At 41.1% G+C, this 19,686-nt stretch overlaps 1 protein-coding gene across 12 annotated transcripts in view; it reads left to right on the top strand.

Moving 5' to 3' along the window:
• Nucleotides 1-17,745, top strand: part of LOC124140779 (pyruvate kinase PKM-like) — an 82,810-nt gene extending 65,065 nt beyond the window's left edge. For 6 of the 12 annotated variants that reach the window (XM_046508533.2, XM_046508527.2, XM_046508532.2 and 3 more), the window contains exons 13-15: nt 5,372-5,413; nt 7,832-7,849; nt 13,835-17,745. In XM_046508533.2, the coding sequence (XP_046364489.1) occupies nt 5,372-5,413; nt 7,832-7,849; nt 13,835-14,124 (350 nt within the window). In that variant the 3' untranslated portion in view covers nt 14,125-17,745. Of the gene's footprint in view, nt 1-681; nt 2,593-5,371; nt 5,414-7,831; nt 7,850-13,834 lie in introns of those variants that run through there. The other 6 variants (XM_046508528.2, XM_046508535.2, XM_046508531.2 and 3 more) reach the window with 6 other exon arrangements.
• The last annotated feature ends 1,941 nt before the right edge of the window (nt 17,746-19,686 follow it).

Here is a 19,686-nt window from a genome sequence, read left to right as displayed (position 1 = left end):
TGTTTTAATGTATGGCTGGGCGGTCAGGTAGCCTAGTGGTTAAAGCGTTCACTTGTCACGCCGAAGACACGGGTTCGATTCCAGACATGGGTACAATGTGTGAAGCCTGGTGTCCCCTGCCATGACATTGCTGGAATATTGCTAAAAAAGCGGCGTAAAACCTCACTCACTCACTCACTCACTCACTCACTCACTCACTCACTCACTCACTCACTTCAGTGTATGGCATTGGTAGGGTTAGCACAAAGTTCATGCAAAGAGAAGACACCTAAAGAGAAGACACAGTGATGCCTACACTGCCTCATTAGCTGACTAAAAGTAGACACACGTCACTATTACACCTCAATGTGGCTGTATACCTGTGAAGATTCCGGGGTAGAATAGGTCTTCAGCAACCCATACTTGCCGTGAAAGGCGACTATGCTTGTCGTAAAAGGCGACTAACGGGATTGAGCAGTCAGGCTCGCTGACTTGGTTGATACATGTCATCGATCCCAATTGATGTATTCATAGGTGATGGAGGGATGTAGTGTATACAAATCCGTGAAGCATCAGAGATGCACAGTGGCTGACATCCAGTTTAGTTTACGAGAAAAGACTGACATCTCGGGGCAGTTCCTGGCTCGGCACTGGCCTGGCCTTCTCCTTCACCTCCTTCCTTGTGTCTGCTTGTTACACTAGATGAACGCACGCCCGTGTGGACTGAAGACATGGACAATCGTATCGCTTGCTGCCTCAAGGTAGGGCGCGGCCGAGGATTTTTGCACCCCGAAGACTCTGTGATCATTGTGACGGGGTGGAAGCAGGGGTCGGGGTACACCAACACCCTGCGCATCATCACCGTCCCCGAACAGGACGGGATGCCCATCGTAGGAACGCCCATCATAAAGAACTACAATGATTAGCGCACCAGGAGCTCGGGCCAAGGAGCGAGACCTGGGTGGGCGCAGTTGCGAACGTGAAAAAGTGTATCTTGCCTGGAAATTGTCGATGCAGAACCGTCTTTGAACATGATCTTGAAGAGTATTGAAATGCTGACCTTGAATGTGTGACCAAACTTCTTTTGTTTCTGGGCGGTTGGGTAGCCTAGTGGTTAAAGCATTCGCTCATCACGCCGAAAACCCGGGTTCGATTCCCGACATGGGTACAATGTGTGAAGCCCATTTCTGGTGTCCCCCGCCGTGATATTGCTGGAATATTGCTAAAAGCGGCGTAAAACCATACTCACTCACTCACTCTTTTGTTTCTTGTAAGGCACTGAGTTTTAGTCCATTCTTCTATTATATCATGATTATGGCTAAATTGGATAGAATTATCCGTCATCTTATCGGATGTAACTTCTGCGGCTGTTTGTTGTTGTGTTCATTTGGGGATTAGTAACAAATTCTGTCTTTTGCTGTAATAAAAGTAACATTATTTTTTAGGCAGTTTTCATTTTGTAGGAGCCCTCGGTCTATCAACTGACTTCATTCATCAGGGAGTGAATGGCAGACCTCGGACTTCTGCAAATGATAATGCCCTGAAAAATAATATTAATCTTATTGCAAAACCTTTTAAGATGTTAAATTTCTACAAGTCTTTATGATGGCTTAACTATTGGACAGTTTGGCAAGGACTATAGGACGAGAGCCAATTTCTGTTGCTGGTAAGGTAGAATTAATGCACTGACTTGATGTATATTTTGGTAGCAGAATAACCATCGAAAACGTGTCAGTTGTCCCTTGTTATATGGTAATAAGAGCACAGTGGAGATAGATTTTGCAGCCCAATCAGGCGTTGATGCTGCAGTTTGTGGAGAGGCATGTGTTGATTGACTCGATGGCAAAGGTATTTGGTGCCATATTGTTGTGGATGTAGAATACTGCTTTAGTGTGTTCAAAGGCAATGCATGACAGATCGGAGATTAGAGTGAGCATTGAAACAGCTACAGCTGAAGGTGGATGTCTTTAACTAATGTTGAGGTCAATGCTCGTTTACAGATTCGCCGATTGTGTTTTCAGCAAAACCTTGTTTAGCCGATCTCCATTTCTCTGATATCTTGATGTTTTACTTCAAGTCTGGTGATTAATTGTCACATGTTGTGGTTGTTGGGGGTGATGTAAGCATGGGTTGGGATCACATTTTAAACATACATCTGCATTTCACCAATAAAAGGCCAGGTGTGTGTGTGTAAATGGTGCATGCCTGTGTGTGTGGCAGGATGTTGTGATGAAGGCTAGGGTACTCTGGGTAAATGGTGCATGCCTGTGTGTGTGTTGCTGGATGTTGGTGACAGGAAATGTTCTTTATTAGAAATTCCAAACTTCAAGATCACCTCCGTGGTCGAGTGGTAGAGAGTCCGCCCAGAGAGCGGAAGGTGTGGGGTTGGATCCCCAAACATGTCATAACAAAAGACGTTAAAAGATGGTACTTGTTGTTACCCTGTCTGGCGGTCTACATTAAGGGTTAAAACAAGGACTGGTCAGCTTGGAGTCAGTATACTGTGTCTGAGTAGGGTATTTGTATTAAACTTGGGGGATGGAATCTCAGTGAGCACACACACACACACACACACACACACACACACACACACACACACACACACACACACACTTCGTTAATAAATATAAGTTTAATGAAATGACAAATGTAATGAATCCATTGTGAAGAAAAAAGGAAGATTGCATTGTCGAAAAAGGGACTGGTAATTTATTGTATGGAGGAAGGGTGGGTTGGTAAGATTTTTGTGTGTGGGTATGTCGGGGGGGGGGGTTGAAGGTGGGGGGTGTCATGAAAAAATTACAGTCCTATTAAAAGTGAATTTGAACATTATTCAGGGACTAGTTAAATAAATTGGGATTGGGCAGTATGACACAGGCCTACAAACAACAATTTCACTGCCCCCTTTCCCCATAATAAATTACCAGCCCCTACCTTGTTTGTTTTGAGGCCTTGTTGCGAGATCTGTCAGATCTATGATGTTGAGATGATTCTGTTTGTTGGTTGCAGGTCTAACTCGCCTGGAGTAGTTCAATGCATTTTGTTCAGCATTACTGTTTTAGTGATCTTTTAGATCAGATTTCTTTTCTTATGTTATTCTTTTCATTGAAAATATTTTACCAGTGAGTTTTATATGAACACATATATTGATTAAAATAAACTTGGAAATATTTATTTTTCTGATGTTTCAATTTGAGGTCCTAAGTAGTCGTGACTGGGTTTCCAGTTGAACGTGATTCTGGGTCACCTTTCTGAGGTTTCAATCTGCTGTTGATATACTATGTTACTTTAGACTGGTTCTGAGCAGCCACCTGGTAGGGATTCCAGGTAGAAACAGGGCCCCGTTCCGCAAAACTCACATACTTTAATATGGGTTAATGATAGTCGTAGCGTAACTCACATGCTTAAATTTAGGCTTATGATTGTCGTAGCGCTAAGATGATCGTAACTCCCATACTTCAACATGGGCTTACGATAAATGTAGCACTAAGGTATTCGTAACTCCCATTCTTCAACAAGGGCTTACGAAAGTCATAGCACTAAGGTATTCGTAACTCCCATACTTCAACATGGGCTTACGATAGACGTAGCACTAAGGTATTTGTAACTCCCATACTTCAACATGGGCTTACGATAGTTGTAGCACTACGGTGATCGTAATTCCCATTCTTTAACATAGACTAATGATCATATTAGCACTGCAATGGTTTTGTGGAACTGGGCCTAGGTTCTCGGCGACCTATGCTGGTCATAATTGGATCAAATGGATCAGTGTTACGCTCCGTGACTTGTTTCACCCACGTGATGGCGGGGATCGTCGGCCACATTATTGATCACTGGTTTGTCTGGTCAACACTTGATTATTTACCAGCCACCATCACGTCATACTGCTGGAATATTGCTAAGTGCGGTGTTAAACAACACACAAATAAAAAAATATAAAAGATCGAGAAAACTTTTACATTTTTCAACAGACATCCTGCATGTCATTGTATCCCAATTGTGTGGATCGATGCTCATGATGTCAATCACTGGATTGTCTGGTACAGACTTGATTATTTACAGACCACCGTCTTATAGCTTGAATATTTCTGAGTGCAGCGTTAAACAACAAACAAACAGTTGGAATTGTACCGCCAGACAAAGAGAAATTTCCCAAATTTGGACATTAGTATCCTTAATTGTGCACTGATCTTGGGGAAAAAACAATATGATATATGTTATATATACTCAACTACAAAAGAAACGCACATGCCGGATAAGTTTGAAGGGTTACATCTTGGAAACTATATGAGCTAGAAAGATATTTTTTGTAGGTGATTAAAGCTAACATGTTGAATTTAACAAATCTATTAGTAACGATCAACATTGATCATGCTAAAGTATTAAACATTAATTTTGCGTTTCTTTGAGTTATGCGTTTCTTTAGCAGTTGGGTATATTTCTCTGACAGTTCTCAAATAAAAACAATTTTTGGAATAGATTGTGTGAAGAATCTGTTCACATGCTGTAAAACTTGGTTACAGCGAATGCCAAGGCACTAGGGACATGTGTTCGTTTTACCTATAGTTTGTTTCTCTCATTTTGGATTCTCTCATTGTTCAAAGTATATAATTAATTGATTGTCAGGTCCAAACCTTGTATTTACAGACTGCTGTCATATAGCTGGAATATTGCTTAGTTCAGCGTTAAACAACAAACGAATAAAAAATGTGAAAATATGTAATTATTGGAGGGACTTTCATAATTTTTATTATAATTGTTTGTATGATTACGGTATTTTAATCATGTTCTATTGTAAACGTAGTGTGTGACAGAAGGTTGTATCATTGCATAGAGCTGAGGGAATTCAGTGTGCACACAAAATTATTTTGGTGTTTAAAATGCCAAGGTCATTGATTATTCCTGTTTTGTGCCTGTTGTTTATTAACCCCCGTCACGAAGTGGAAGGGGGATATAGGAATGGGTGCTGTCTCTCCGTCCTTCTGTCTCATTTCGTTTCCGGTGCAGTACTCAAAACCCACGAGAGATATCTTAACCATGGCACATAGATAGGTCTCGTGGTGAACTTGTGCCTTTTGATAGTTTGGAATTTTTGAAAAATTTATTAATTCAAGTTTCCTTGGCAAGTACTTTGACTTAGACCGAAAATGGCGGTAGTGCTCCTTATCAGAGCAGATCTTGAAAACCATGCAATATTTCTTCTCCAAACTTGGCACATAGATAGGTCTAGTGGTAAACTGATGCCTTTTGATAGTTTGGGATTTTTGAAAAATTTATTATCCAAGTTTCCATAGCAACAACTTTGATTTAGACTGAAAATGGCGCATGCTTTTTTGAATGAGTGTGATTCTTGATTTCTTTACTAAACTTATCTGGTTGTTTTGTTCAGCAGATCGAGACTGCAGCCCGGAGGATCTTGATGCCCTCACAGGTCCATAGCGTTGTACTTGTTGTTGTGAATTAGTATTGGCTGACGGATCATTCTATTCCAGCATGGATCACATGACCATCTCATCAACCAATCAGAATATATCAGAGTATTTCATTGCATTGCCACATGGTCTTCAGCATCATAGTTTTAACGTGAACTACGTTTTGGGGTCAGGGTTAGTCTGTACTGTGTAATGCATATCGTTCTCGATTAAAATACACGAACAGCTTGAATATGACCAGTTTGACTCAAGTATTTATGCAGCTATCATACTGTCAGCATGCCCAAAGTGATGATGGAGCCACCATTTGATACTCTGGGGTGGGAGACTAGGATTGTTCTCTGAGACACCATATGCACGATGCTTGTTCAATCACTGTGTTGAAACGCCACCTATTTTCGAACAGCCGCATCGATAGTGATTTGTCGCTTTATGGCGAGAAGTGTGACATCATCGAAGCTGCCAACTTGAGAGTGCACATATTCGGCTTGTCAACTTTGGGTTCATGTGAAGTACTGTACACTTTAGAACATTCCGTCGTCATTCAGAATTTGGGTGCCCTTGTCATGATGAAAAGGAAGAGTAAAATAGTGTGGACACTTTAATTTGACAGATATTAATGTTTATGTATAGGGGGGCGGTCGGGTAGCCTAGTGGTTAAAGCGTTCCCTCGTCACGCCGAAGACCCGGGTTCGTTCCCAACATGGGTACAATGTGTGAAGCCCATTTCTGGTGTTCCCCCGCCGTGATATTGCTGGAATATTGCTAAAAGCGGTGTAAAAACCATACTCACTCACTCAATTTTGTATAGGTTTCAAACTTTAAATTACGTTTGGAGTTTTAATGCCAAATATTGCTGAGTGCGGCTTTAAACAACAAACCAACCAGCCAACCATATATTTCTGGAATAAACGTTTGGGTAAAAAAATCCCAGACCCTCCTGATGTATCAAATGGTCAGTGCCTGACAGAATAATTCTGCTCTCTCTTGTGCCCTCGCACTGTTAAGGGGCCTATTTATGGAATAAATAGTTTATATTTTTGGGGTTTTTTTCTAAATTGATTTCCAATGGCAATGGATGAAATGATCACCATTAGGAGTAGTTGAGTTGGAACTAATGTGCATCATGCATCCTTGTGGACATGGTTTGTGCCGCAGCTCGTCGTGTGGTCATGATGAAATGGGCATGCTGACATGTGGTAGTGTTAAGCAACCTGACCTGAAAATCAACTCAAGCTTATCCTGAGCCATTAAACCGGTGTTTCAGATTACCCAGGGTTGTGGGAAACTGACCCCCAAAAATTTGTTATGAGCCTTCAATTCTGGGGCCCCTTTCACAAAGCAGTGGCAGAGCTACAAATGTCTATCCCCTGTTTCAAGATAGCTTGCTGCATCATAATCTTCATCATCATCATTACCATCATCATTATCTTCATCATCATTCCACAGCCTTGTTCCACAAAGCAGTCTTACAGTGTTGTAACAGATATACTTTCACGCTTACCCTTCTCACGAACACCCAATCTCATTAAAATCAGATCAAAGTTCTCGCTGCCGCAAAACAAAGATCTGAGGACATCCCATTACAGGTCACGTCAGAACGACCTTTCGTGAACTTTGACCGACCACTGACATGACTAATAAGAAGTCGACATCAGCCAATTAGAAAGCAGCTTTCTCGAGCTTTACGGCACTCGTTTCAACCAGGCGACTTCCATTTCAGACTACGCTTAAAAAATATGATGACTCAATTCTCAATTAAAATTTTGAAAACTGAACAAACGAACATTCCGGAATGTCTAATTTATGGTTGAGATTGTATGGCAGTGCTTCCCATGTACTGTGCAACGCCTCCTCCGTTCAAATGTTTATCCCAAGGAAGCGAGAGATAGACGATAATTTTGACGGAATCAGTCATACGGGCCACTGTGTTAACGTTTTCAAGGTTGCATGATTAGAAAACACATTCCGGCTGTCGCTTTCATGATCTGGCAAGCGACACTTTGATTAGTCAGATGAAAAGACGTGACCCGTAATGGGATGTCCTCAGATCTTTGTTTAGCGAAAGCGAGGACTAAGCTCTGATTTAATGAGATCGCACAAACACCTTGTGTCATCACTGATTTTCAGTGATCCATATGTCCATCACTGTTTTGCCTTTTCCGTCCTATGAAATCTGTTTGGCAGGTATTTTTTACACTGATGGTACTCTGGCGGTGACGGTTTGAATTTGTGGTAGACTGAGATGGCTTTGTGGAATGGGAGTGTCCATTGCCAGTGTGTTACTAATTCATGCAGAGCCTGTTCCTAACAGAGTTGACATGTTATGTGTGTACACGCATGGAGTTATGCCCTCCGTGACAAGATGCTTCCCTGACACCTATTGATATGTCCTTGTTTTTTTTTCCCCAATCAAGATGAAGCTGCCGGCTCGGGTAACTAGACCTATATATTTTTTTTAGTATTTAAGCCTTAGCATACTGTCTTTCCATTAATCCTTTGTCTTGGATGCTCTAATTAATAAGATTAATATTTTGAGTCTTGCCTGCTTAGAACTAGTTTCACCATGTCACAGGAACAGTCTTGTGTATGTATGCTTCTTTTTCACCACATCCCAGGAGTCAGTGTGGCAAAGTGGGTCATATTTTAACTTGTGTGGTGTGGTAGGCTAGCCGAGTGTTTAAGTTTAAAGTGTTTGCTTGTCACACGGAAGTCATGGGTTTGATCCCCACATGAGTACAATGGGCAAAAGTCCACTTCTGGTGTACCCCAATGTGATATTGATGGAATAATTCTGAAAGCGGTGTGAAACAATACTCACTCACTCACTCACTCACTCACTTGTGAAGATCTGGGGTAGAATAGGTCTACACAGCAACCCATGCTTGTCGTAAAAGGCAACTATGGTTGTCGTAAGAGGCGAATAAGGGGATCCGGTGTTCAGGCTCGCTGACTTGGTTGATGCATGTCATCGTATCCAAATTGCGTGGATTGATGCTTATGATGTCAATCACTGGATTGTCTGGTCCAGACTTGATTATTTACAGACCATCATCATATAGCTGGAATATTGCTGAGTGCTGCGTTAAACGACAAACCAACCAACCAACCAACCAGTTATGTCACGGAGTGTCAGCTTGATGTGGAAGGGTGCTGACAAACCTAGAAACATAATCGGGGCGAACCGGGATTCAAACTATCATGGGTGTCTAGCGTGCTCAAGGGAGAACCACTCTGCACAGTGAATTTGCAGCACCCTAGACGATTGGGCCACCCGTAGCCCCTTAATAGAGTATGTCACTGGATGCGACCACCAGGGTACTGTTGTACGAAGCGATCTTAGCAGTACTGTGATCGTAACTCCCATACCTTAACATATATTTAGACTCGTAGCGCTAAGGCTGTTTTGACCAACGGCACCTAGGTGTGCCTACCTTGGCTGTGACCCTGTGACCCTGTGACCTTGTGACCTTGGAGCCTGCTGAAATGGGTATCAGATGGACACATGACTGATGGTCTGTTTCCTCTTCCAGACTTCATTATTCACAGGGGACCAAGATATTCTTCCTCATGGAGATTAGAGTAGGCCAACAGCAAGCTTGTCTCAAGACTTGATATGATTGGGTTGTCAGCCATGGTGACTGTTTAAACTCTCTAATCCGTAGTAATAATGTCCGCTAAGCATAAACTGGTTTCCATAGCAACTTCTACCGTATTCGCCGCAATAAGTCTCCTGGGGGCTTAGGTAATTTACAAATAGGGGGGAACATATCAAAACCCTTCACAGCAAGTTACATTTGTTGCCAGAGACTGAGCGTTCATGAGCAAAATTAGTTTAAATATCTATAAAACTAAAATTGTTGTGATTATAGTTACTGGGAAGTTACATGTGCCTTTACATCTATGGGGGGGACACGGGTGGCCCAGTCGTCTAAGGCGCCATGATTCGCTGTGCAGAGTTGTGTCCCTTGGGCACGCCAGAAACCTATGATTGTGGGTTCGAAATCCCGGTTCCCCCCTATTATGTTTCTAGGTTTGTCAGCCCCATACCCGTGCTCGTGGGTTTCACCAAAGTGGTAAACGTCTGAGACCTGCATCACTTCGGGCTTTCCCCCCACATTAAGCTGACACGCCGTGATATAACTGGAATACTGTTAAAAGTGGCGTTAAACCCAACTCACTCACTCACTTTACATTTATGAACAATTCTGTATTATACACATGACAAGGAAGACTGTCATGTTCATTTTTGGTCTTAGTAGGGGGCGCTTATAAAGATTAATTACAGATTGGTCTACGATTCGGTGAGGGGCGCTTAGTATGGCAAATGCGGTAGGTACACTCGCATCCCCCTCCCACCACCACTGCTGGAATACTGCTTAAAGTGGCATAAACCTCTTTGCGCTTTTTTCACTATGCATATCTGACAAATAATCCAGTACCATTTAATTTGTGACTTTGCCATCACAACAGGCGTAATCTTTAAATAATTTTTCACCATAGTAATGTACACATCAGCCTTCATATTAGCATAGTCCAAAGTTGATGTGTTGTCTTACTGAGCAGACATACTTTGGCAATTGGGTTCCAGTTCTCACACAAATTTGAATCATCAGTAGAGATGGAACAAACTCATAGCTACATTTACAGCTCATGGAAATGATAGGTGTGCATGCACACAGGTATATGTACTTGCCGCTCACCAAGGGTGATTGGGCCCGTTTGTGTTTTTCCTGAGGACAATGGGATCTTCTTATTTTCGGTAGTTGCCAAATGTTAATATATTTTTTGAATGTCTGGTATGATATGGTATGGTGTGCCGTGGAAGGCCCAGTTCTATTGTGCCAACATTGTAATAGGACAGATGCAAGATGTTACAGCATCTCCTGGCAGACACGGACTACTCTGTTTAATATCTCCTGACAGACACGGACTACTCTGTTTAATGTCTCCTGTCAGACACGGACTACTCTGTTTAATATCTCCTGGCAGACACGGACTACTCTGTTTAATATCTCCTGACAGACACGGACTACTCTGTTTAATGTCTCCTGTCAGACACGGACTACTCTGTTTAATATCTCCTGGCAGACACGGACTACTCTGTTTAATGTCTCCTGGCAGACACGGACTACTCTGTTTAATATCTCCTGACTGTCATAGTGCTGTGTTGGCATGAGCAGAACTGGGCCAACTTGCAAAGCAAACTTAACATCTGGACCACTGTATCTATTTTAGTGCCCCATTCCACGGCTGTCGTAACACCCATCCTTTAATATGGACTTACAACAGTCTTAAAACTATGATTGTTTTGTGTTAGATGACCTGTAAGCTGGGTCCAGCTGGAATGTACTCCAAGTCACAAAGCAATCACATCACTCTTCCGATTATCGTAACTCCCGAACTTTACCATGAATTTACTACAGCAGAGATTACTTTGAGGAGGCCCAAACAATTGTAGATGCGTTTTGAGAATCAGTGGTCTGAGATGCTAAGCTTGCCGTGTACAGTGAAGCGGCTGTGTGTGTCCTCTGTTGATCTCCACACCTTGTCACAGCTGTAGTGTGTCGTACTGTCATTGTTCTTTGTGGGTCGATGGATAAGTTGCCTTGTTATATAATTTTGGTTTTGGTTTTGGTTTTACTTCTACTGCAAGTGAGAGAAAACCTTCATATTGAATGAATCAGAAAAATCTTTGCTGTATGCAATAAACCAAATTTTGTTATCCATAAAGCTGTACGTTTATCTAACTTATTTGCAAACTTCTAGAATGCCAATCAAACCGTTATATTGAATGAAGTTTATTCAGATCATATAAAAAAGCAACTCTAGTACCAAGATGCTGAAGTGTTGTACCTCCAGATAAGGGTAATGATTTAATGCCGTTCATGTTTTTGAAGAAGAATAGCAATTGGTTCTCAGGTAAAGGCTTTTGAAAAGTTGGAGAAAGCTAGAATCGGTCTTCAGCAACCCATGCTTGCCGTAAAAGGCGACTATGTATGAGTCGACTAACGGGATCGGGTGGTCAGGCTCAGTGACTTGGTTGATGCATGTCATCATATCCCAGTTGCGTGGATAGATGTTCATGTCAATCACTGGATTGTCTGGTCCAGACTCAATTATTTACAGACCGCCGTCATATAGCTGGAATATTGCTGAGTGCGGAGTTAAACAACAAACAAACAAACAAAAGTTGGAGCTGGTTGGCAACATTTCTCTTTTGAGGAGTGTGAAAAAAAAGTCAAACAAAGAGTCAGAAGTTAAATATTTTGTGTGAAAACAAAAAAAATTGCTTGCATCCAGGAGAGTTTTGAATAATTTGATAAAGACATTCTCAGAATGTAAAAATGTTTGATGTTTAAAATGATTAATTTGTTTTATGATCATTGGTGAAATAACTTAATGATTGAATGTCATGACGATCAGCTCATTATTCAACTGGATAGCTTTTAATATTATTTTGGCACTCTGGATGAATGACTGTTTGGCTTCAGTCAGCTGTGGCATATTTGACGGTGCCATTGAATTGTCTACAATTTTCTGTGGAACTGTCATTTGGGATCAGTCTGTGTTATTTCTCTGACTTGCTCTGTGTCGTAACTTTTTAATGTGTCATTTGTTAATGTTTTGTATTAATAGTCCTGATTTGGATATTGATAATGATAGGTTTTCAGATTCAAGTTGATTTTAGATGTGTAAATGAATATGATAAAACACGAATAAAGTTTATTGTTAAATGTTAACTTTAATATAATAGTATGTTTATTGAGGTTTATTGTTATATACATAGTGTTTATTATGACTTTATGGTATATTGTTTATTACTGTTTGAAAGACTAACACTGATTTTCCAGCATGTCTTGTTTATTAAACCTGAAATCATCCCCCGTGCTTGACAACCCGACTATTGAATAATGGACCCGTGATATTGTCAATATGTCACGGGTTTGTACAATGTGTTTCACCATCACTGGTGCATGACAACCCGACTATTGAATAATGGACCAGTGATATTGTCAATATGTCACGGGTTTGTACTAAGTGTTTCACCATCACTGGTGCATGACAACCCAACTATTGAATAATGGACCCTTCATATTGTCAATATGTCACGGGTTTGTACAAAGTGTTTCGCCATCACTGGTGCATGACAACCCGACTATTGAATAATGGACCCATGGTATTGTCAATATGTCACGGGTTTGTAGACAATGCGTTCCTCCATCTTCCCGAATTTCATACAGATCCTGTGTCATGTAATAGTGACATGTCTAATTTTACTGTTACTGTAATGAAACAGAGGATGGTTTAAAGACTTTTTTTAACTTAAAAGTGAATTTCGGTATAACAACGATTGATTACTCTTGATGAGGTCAATATATGAAAACAAGGACCCTCGTACCCGACTCCTTCGGTGGTCTGACCTCCTCAGGGGTCAGGTCCTTGGGTCCTTGTTTTCACATATTGACCTCATCAAGAGTAATTATTGGAATAATATTGACTACTCTGTGAAACTGCTGTGTGTGGTCGCCAGTGATGGAGGAATGTTGTGTTTACAAACCTGTGAAGCACTGACAAGGTCATGTTGCATAGCTGCCAACTGTTCTGATATATAAATTCATGCAAATAACATGCCAGTCTATAAAAAATATTTACACGGAATACATTTTCATAGACACAGGTAAATTGAGGTTATTATTTAGCCTTTAGCTTCGATGACTTGACTATCGACTGGTATGAAGTCTATATATGGGGTTTGCACCTGTCCAGCCAAGGCACTCCACTTATAATATATCAGAGGGGGCACAGGTGGCCCAGTCGTGTAAGGTGCCGCGATTCGCTGTGCAGAGTTAGGTCCCTTAGGCACGCCAGAAACCTATGATTGAGGGTTTGAATCCCGGTTCGCCCCAATTATGTTTCTAGGTTTGTCAGCACCATACCCGTGCTCGTGGGTTTCACCGAAGTGGTAAACGTCTGAGACCTGCATTACTTCGGGCTTTCCTCCCACATTAAGCTGACACGCCGTGATATAACTGGAATAATGTTAAAAGCGGCGTTAAACCAAACTCACTCACTATAATATCAGAATTTGCTGAAACTACACCTTTTCCTTTATCGTTGAGCTTTGATGTCCGACCAGAAGATCGAACAAATTCTAATTTTCTAGTTTGGTACCTTTGGCAGCTATAATACCTATCTTAATCTGGAATTCCAAAACCTGAAGAAGTTGGTCTTGCTATCAACCGCTGGTTTGTCTGGTCCAGACATGATTATTTCCGCATGATAGAGCAGATATCTTGTTGACTGGGGGATTCATTCATTCACTCATCAAAATAAGGTATAATGAGTAATAAGTACTGTTACATGAGAGAAAAAGTATACCTTCCCCAATTATGAAGGATGAATATAATGTTTTGCAGATAGCCGCATGAATGAGTGGACTGCCGATGTTGACCGTCGCATCTGGATGGCCATCAGCTCGGGGATGGGGCGTGGGTTCATCAAAAAAGGGGACTCGATTGTCGTGATGACTGGGTGGAAGCCCGGCTCCGGCTCAACCAACACCATGAGGATCATCACCGCCACAGAGATGAAGGACAAGGAGCTCCTGCCCCCAATCGTCGGCATCTCCAGCATTCCTTGTTTCAGCAAGGAAGGTGCAGGCGCCAGTGAACAGAAAGGCGATAAGAAGGATCCCAAGTTCTTCTAATGGAGTCATCCTTTGTAGGTTGAAATTTGGCTTGAGGATGTCTTGGATGGTGGAGCTATATCCTCTTTGATAATGGGTTTTCTTTCAGCACAGAATATTCTGTCAGTGTAAACATTATTCAGGTGTCCTATAGAGGTCATGAAGGAAGGGTCTGTGAACCACTGTTAATGTCATGAGACACATCATTCTGCTTGCCATGACATCCACTAGCCACGTCCATGACCTGCTTCTCCCCACCTGCCCTGTCGTGGTTTAGGTTACTTGTGAGCTAGTACTGTTAATGTTTACTCAAGGATGCCTTTTGTTGTAGGTTCTCTGTTAAAGCTGTACAGAGAAGAGGTTTGGAGGAGTGTCATGCCTATGTTGTAATGTGTATCTGAGGGGACATGTCAAGTTGGATCAGGTTCTCTTGTCTATGTGTTACCATGTCTGTATGCTTCCTTCATTACTGGAGTTAGCAGTGTTATAAGCATCACAGTAAAAAGGTTTGCCTTCTTGTGAAGAATACTCTCCTGGATCATTTGATTTTTAACTAAATTACTGTTTATACATTCTAAGAGAAACACTGATAAGTATGTAATGAAGTATGTGAGGTAGATTTGAAGGTAACTATTGCGTCCTACTATTTATACGTTCTAAAAGAAACTCTAAAGAATGTTATGATGTAAGTGTAAGTCTTGAAGGTTGAATATTGTCCTGTTGATTAAAGATTCAGTTTAAGTTGGATGTTTGAAGCGTTGAAACAAGTATAATTATACCTCTGGCCACAAGTGAACCTGATTTCTTCGTGGCCCGTCCCCATGCCCAGATGATCCTGTTTGACTCACTGGCTGAGTCTTGCGTCCCGACCAATGAAAGTAATATACAATAGTTGATCAATTATCTTGTTAAGTTAATGTTGTTGGTAACTGATGATAATATTGCTCAGTTGTGGAATACTTGAACCTGTGGAGTAACTACACCATCTGTGATAGAGGATTGTTGAACAAGATTTAGGGTGAACGAATCAGTCCCGAGGGAGACATCTTTAAGCAAAGCAACACACATGTAAATGTTTATTATGTATATTTGGTTTCTTAATGAATCGTTATATGTGACCATCCATGAGATAAGAGACCTTACGAGTGAAAAATCACATTTTGACATCTTAATATCTTTTTAAACTTTGGTATCTTAAAAATACAATTCATAAGCTTCAATTCATAATTATTACTGAGACGCATGGCATCAAATGTTTAGACTCATTTTCTGAAAATGCCCATTTTCAGACTTATAACTGTTGATGTAATAGTTGCAGTTTTGAAATATAATGTATGCTGAAATGTTTTGAAATTGTTTTATTACATTACCAACTAACGAGAGAGAAAATAGCCTATTTTTGTAGTCCAAACATGACACTTTACGGAAGTAAGATGACATCAAACATCTTTCTTTATGACTTCAGAGCACAATTGGGTCCTGGTACCAAGAAGGTACTTTTCTCCTGGTGGGTCACATATATAACTCGGTACTTGCTGAGGACCACACCTTTGACTAAAGGTGACTATTTTGGTCCTTTGCAAATGTTGGGTAGTATGATATTGATTACTGCACTAAAGGGTCACTGAGCAACTGATTCAGTAACTGTTTTGGGTTTTTTGTTTTCAGTTTTCTGTGTTGACATTATTTTGCAGCCCCGTGAAACAAGACTTTTAATTTTGGGGAGGGGGGGAATTGGACCGCTAATGCCGGTATTTTTTTTAATGACTACTACACCAGGATGGTTGATGTCAGAGCTTGTTCTTCCAGGGACTTCTTCCAAAATGGCCCTGGGGAATTCTTTTGGCACATGTCTATCATATGTACTAAAGGCATTTTGCCTCTTCTGTACTGAATAACGATTGACTGATTGAGTCTACGCTTTGAGGAAATGGAAGGGATGGAGCTGCTACTGGTTTTGCAAGGAAGTGCGCACACTTCTTGTTTAACGTTTTTCTGTTTTTCTTCAGATTTATTCTAATTTCATTTGGCAAGACATTGGTGATGGTTAGAGATAAGGATGGGTAGATTTGTGTGACCTCTTTCTTTCATGACACCAGCTAGTTTGTAGTAGCTGTGTCTTCTCATTTTTTGTGCTCTGATGTCTAACAGACCTCCTCGTTGAATAACCCTAATCATTGCCAAAGTTTCTGTATCTAATACCTCAGAATGAAGGGTGTCAGTCCATTATGAGAACGTGGCCTGTGTGTGAATGGCATGAGGAAATATGAATGATAGTGAAACATTTGGAATGTTTTGCTGAAATGTATGTTCCAAAACAATACCCTTTTTGTAGCTTGTCGTTTCCAAGAAATCGTCTATTATGGGAGTTTGTTGATTTCCCAACATTATTGCAGCTTATCAACACCACACTAATGGATATAGCATTGTAGTCTGTTATATATCTGTGTAGTAACCTTGCTTTTATTTATCAAATATTTTACTCTTATTACATGTCTTGTTTGTTTTCTTGACACTCTTGACTTGAGATTATCGGAATGTGTGTTGGCCATTTTGAACAAATAAATTGTGTACGTAGGTTTACCTGCAAGAGTTTATTTGTTCTCCTAAATAAGTAACATAGTCAATGCTGTCTCCATCAATACCATGCTCACAGTCTGACACTCTTCACAAGCAAAAAAGGGGGCACGGGAGGGGGGCCCAGTTGTCTTAAGGCGCTGAAATTCGCTGTGCAAAGTAGCATCCTTTGGGCATTGAAAAACATGAACATTGGTTCAGATCCTGGTTCACCCCAGTTATATTTCTAGGTTTGTCAGCACCGTACCTGTGCTCGTGGATTTCATCAAAGTGGTAAACGTCTGAGACCTGCATCACTTTGGGCTTTCCTCCCACATCAAGCTGACACTCACTAACTCACTCACTCACTCACTCACTCACTCACAACCAGAAAGAAAGCCTGCATACATTAAACAGAAGGTGTAGGACAGTCACCATCATAAGAAACATCCAGTATATGATATTAAAGACAGACCGATTTCATTTCAGAATTTCTTGATACTTCTGGAGACAAAGGCAAAACAATATTAAAGTATTTAACTACTTTGATGAAAATATATTTGCTACAAGTGATTTAAGAATACATGGAATGACTTGTTTAATTATGTGGGAAATTGTTTTACTTTCAAGAAGGGTCTTGAAATAAGGTTGGTCTGTTGAAAGATAATACTTACTGAACCATGTCTTCCTGGTGTTGCCTCAAAGGAAACCAGGATGGGCTCAGATAATTTATTGTTATCAGTATCTAACAGAGCTGTTTTTATCAATACAAGGTCATCTATTGAGTGCTATTGGTTATCTAATATACTGATGTTTTTGTTGTGTTTGATGCTGCCAAGGAATCTCCTGTCATTCACCACACAGCGGCAGGAGAGAAGAGTTCACCAACACTAGGGTCAGGTTGTCAGTCTACTTAAAGAATACACTCTAGTTTGGGGCCCAGCTCTTGTACCTGTGTTGGTGTCTCTTCCTCTCAGCGTGTCTTTCTTAGCGGTGCAATGTACAAAGCTGTGAACGCCCTATACTGTTTTCCCCTGTTTTAGTCTAACACATCTGGACATGAATAAACATTATAGTGAGTGGCTAGGATGTGCGTTTGGTCTGCTGTTCAGTGGTTATGACATCAGAGGAGATTAGTGCTTGCCGTAAAAGGTGACTATGGTTGTCGTAAGAGGCGTCTTATGGGTTCGGTGGTCAGGCTCTATGATTTGGCTGATGCATGTCATTGATCCCACATTGCAAGGATCGATGCTCATGATATCAATTACTGGATTGTCTGGTTCAGACTCAATTATTCACAGACCGCCGGCATATAGCTGGAATATTGCTCACTTCAGGCTCTCCTCCCCCCATCAAGCTGACACACCTGGAATACTGATAGAAGCCGCTTTGTAGAGCCCAACTCTTCCTCGTACAGAAGTGATCACTCAAAATGTTCCAGCAAAAGCATCACTTATGACTTGCTATAAACTGCTGTTAGAAGATGAAAGTCATGTCTGAATGACCATACTTAAAGGACCAGGTATGATTCGTCACACAAAAGCAGCAAAACGTAAGAAATGAGAGTTTAGCCCACTGAGATACTATGCCACAGTTTGAAATGGATACCAGGTAGGGTAACAACAAGTACATCATTTGGTATCATGTGGCTAGGGGATCCAACCACTGACCTGCTTTCTGGGCAGAAATGCAGTCTGCCATGGAGGTGGTCTCCTGGCAGATGCTCTACCTAGAAGACAAGGAGGCCGTCTCTGGCGAGATGCTTTAGACAACGGATGCGGTCTCCGTGGATGTCAATGATGTCAAGGTCACAAAGTACGGCCACAACTGCGATGGAGACAAGTTTGGTTTAGTGCTTCACCGTGCAGATGGTAGACGTCGTGTTTACAAGCACAAACTGCTTACAGAAAGTGGACACATTTTGTGGTGGCAGCGTGATGATGTGGGAAGAATCTCCTACACTGGTAGAACAGACTTGGTGCAAGCTCTGGGGAATTTAACTGCACAACGTTACACTTATGTGATTCTTTGGCAACAATTCCTTCCCATTTTTTTGTGTTTAACGCCGCATTCAGCAATATTCCAGCTATATGACGGTGGTCTGTAAAACATCGAGTCTGGACCACACCAGGCGTTAGTGAAATCTTTTTTGGTCTATTTTATATGATGTCATAGAGATATATCCACACAAAGTTGAGTCAACTGAGAAAATTGTTAAGGTGTGAGAAGTCTGTGTTTGTTTGTTTGTTGTTTAACGCCGCACTCAACAATATTCCAGCTATATGACGCCGGTCTGTAAATAATTGAGTCTGGACCAGACAATCTAGTAATTGGTATCATGAACATCGATCCACGCCATTGGGATACGATGACAAGCATCAACCAAGTCAGCGAGCCTGACCACCCGGTCCCGTTAGTCGCCTCTTACGACAAGCATAGTCGGGCTAGCATGGGTTGTTGATGACCTTTTCTATCCCGGATCTTCACGGGTGTGTTTAGTGTAATAAGTTACAGTTAGGAATGTTTGAAACAATATTTTCATAATTATTCATGTATTTCGTATGTACGCATATTATTATACACATGTGAGACAGAAAAAAATTCTTATGTAAGTGTGGTTACATCGTTCCAACGATTACTCGTCACCGTGGCCCCATGCCCCCATGTAAATTTCTCGAACCAATAACAAACAAGTCACGGCGCCTGGCCCTGTGCAATAGCTCGACAACTATTGTCACTGTCATAGTCGAAAATACCGGTAACCTGTAATCAGGATACCTAAAAAAGGAAAGAAGTAAGTACGATCGATGTTTCATCATTTTATACACAGATCAGCGAATATTTTAAACACAGAATAGTCACAGAACAAAATAAAAGAATGTCAAGAAACGCGAACAATAAACACAATTGAAGAAATAGTACGTTTCGCACATTGTTTCTCACCGAATAGTGATCTCAGTTGTGTGACGTAATTGGCCCTTGTCACATTTCCGTTTTTGAAAGATAAAGGAGTATATTTCAATAGAC

This window comes from Haliotis rufescens, unplaced genomic scaffold (assembly GCF_023055435.1).
Source record: "Haliotis rufescens isolate VD_foot unplaced genomic scaffold, xgHalRufe1.0.p SCAF_60, whole genome shotgun sequence".
NCBI classification, from domain to species: Eukaryota; Metazoa; Mollusca; class Gastropoda; order Lepetellida; family Haliotidae; genus Haliotis; species Haliotis rufescens.
The sequence above is the reverse complement of the archived record's forward strand: the minus strand, read 5'-3'. Positions and strand labels throughout refer to the sequence as shown.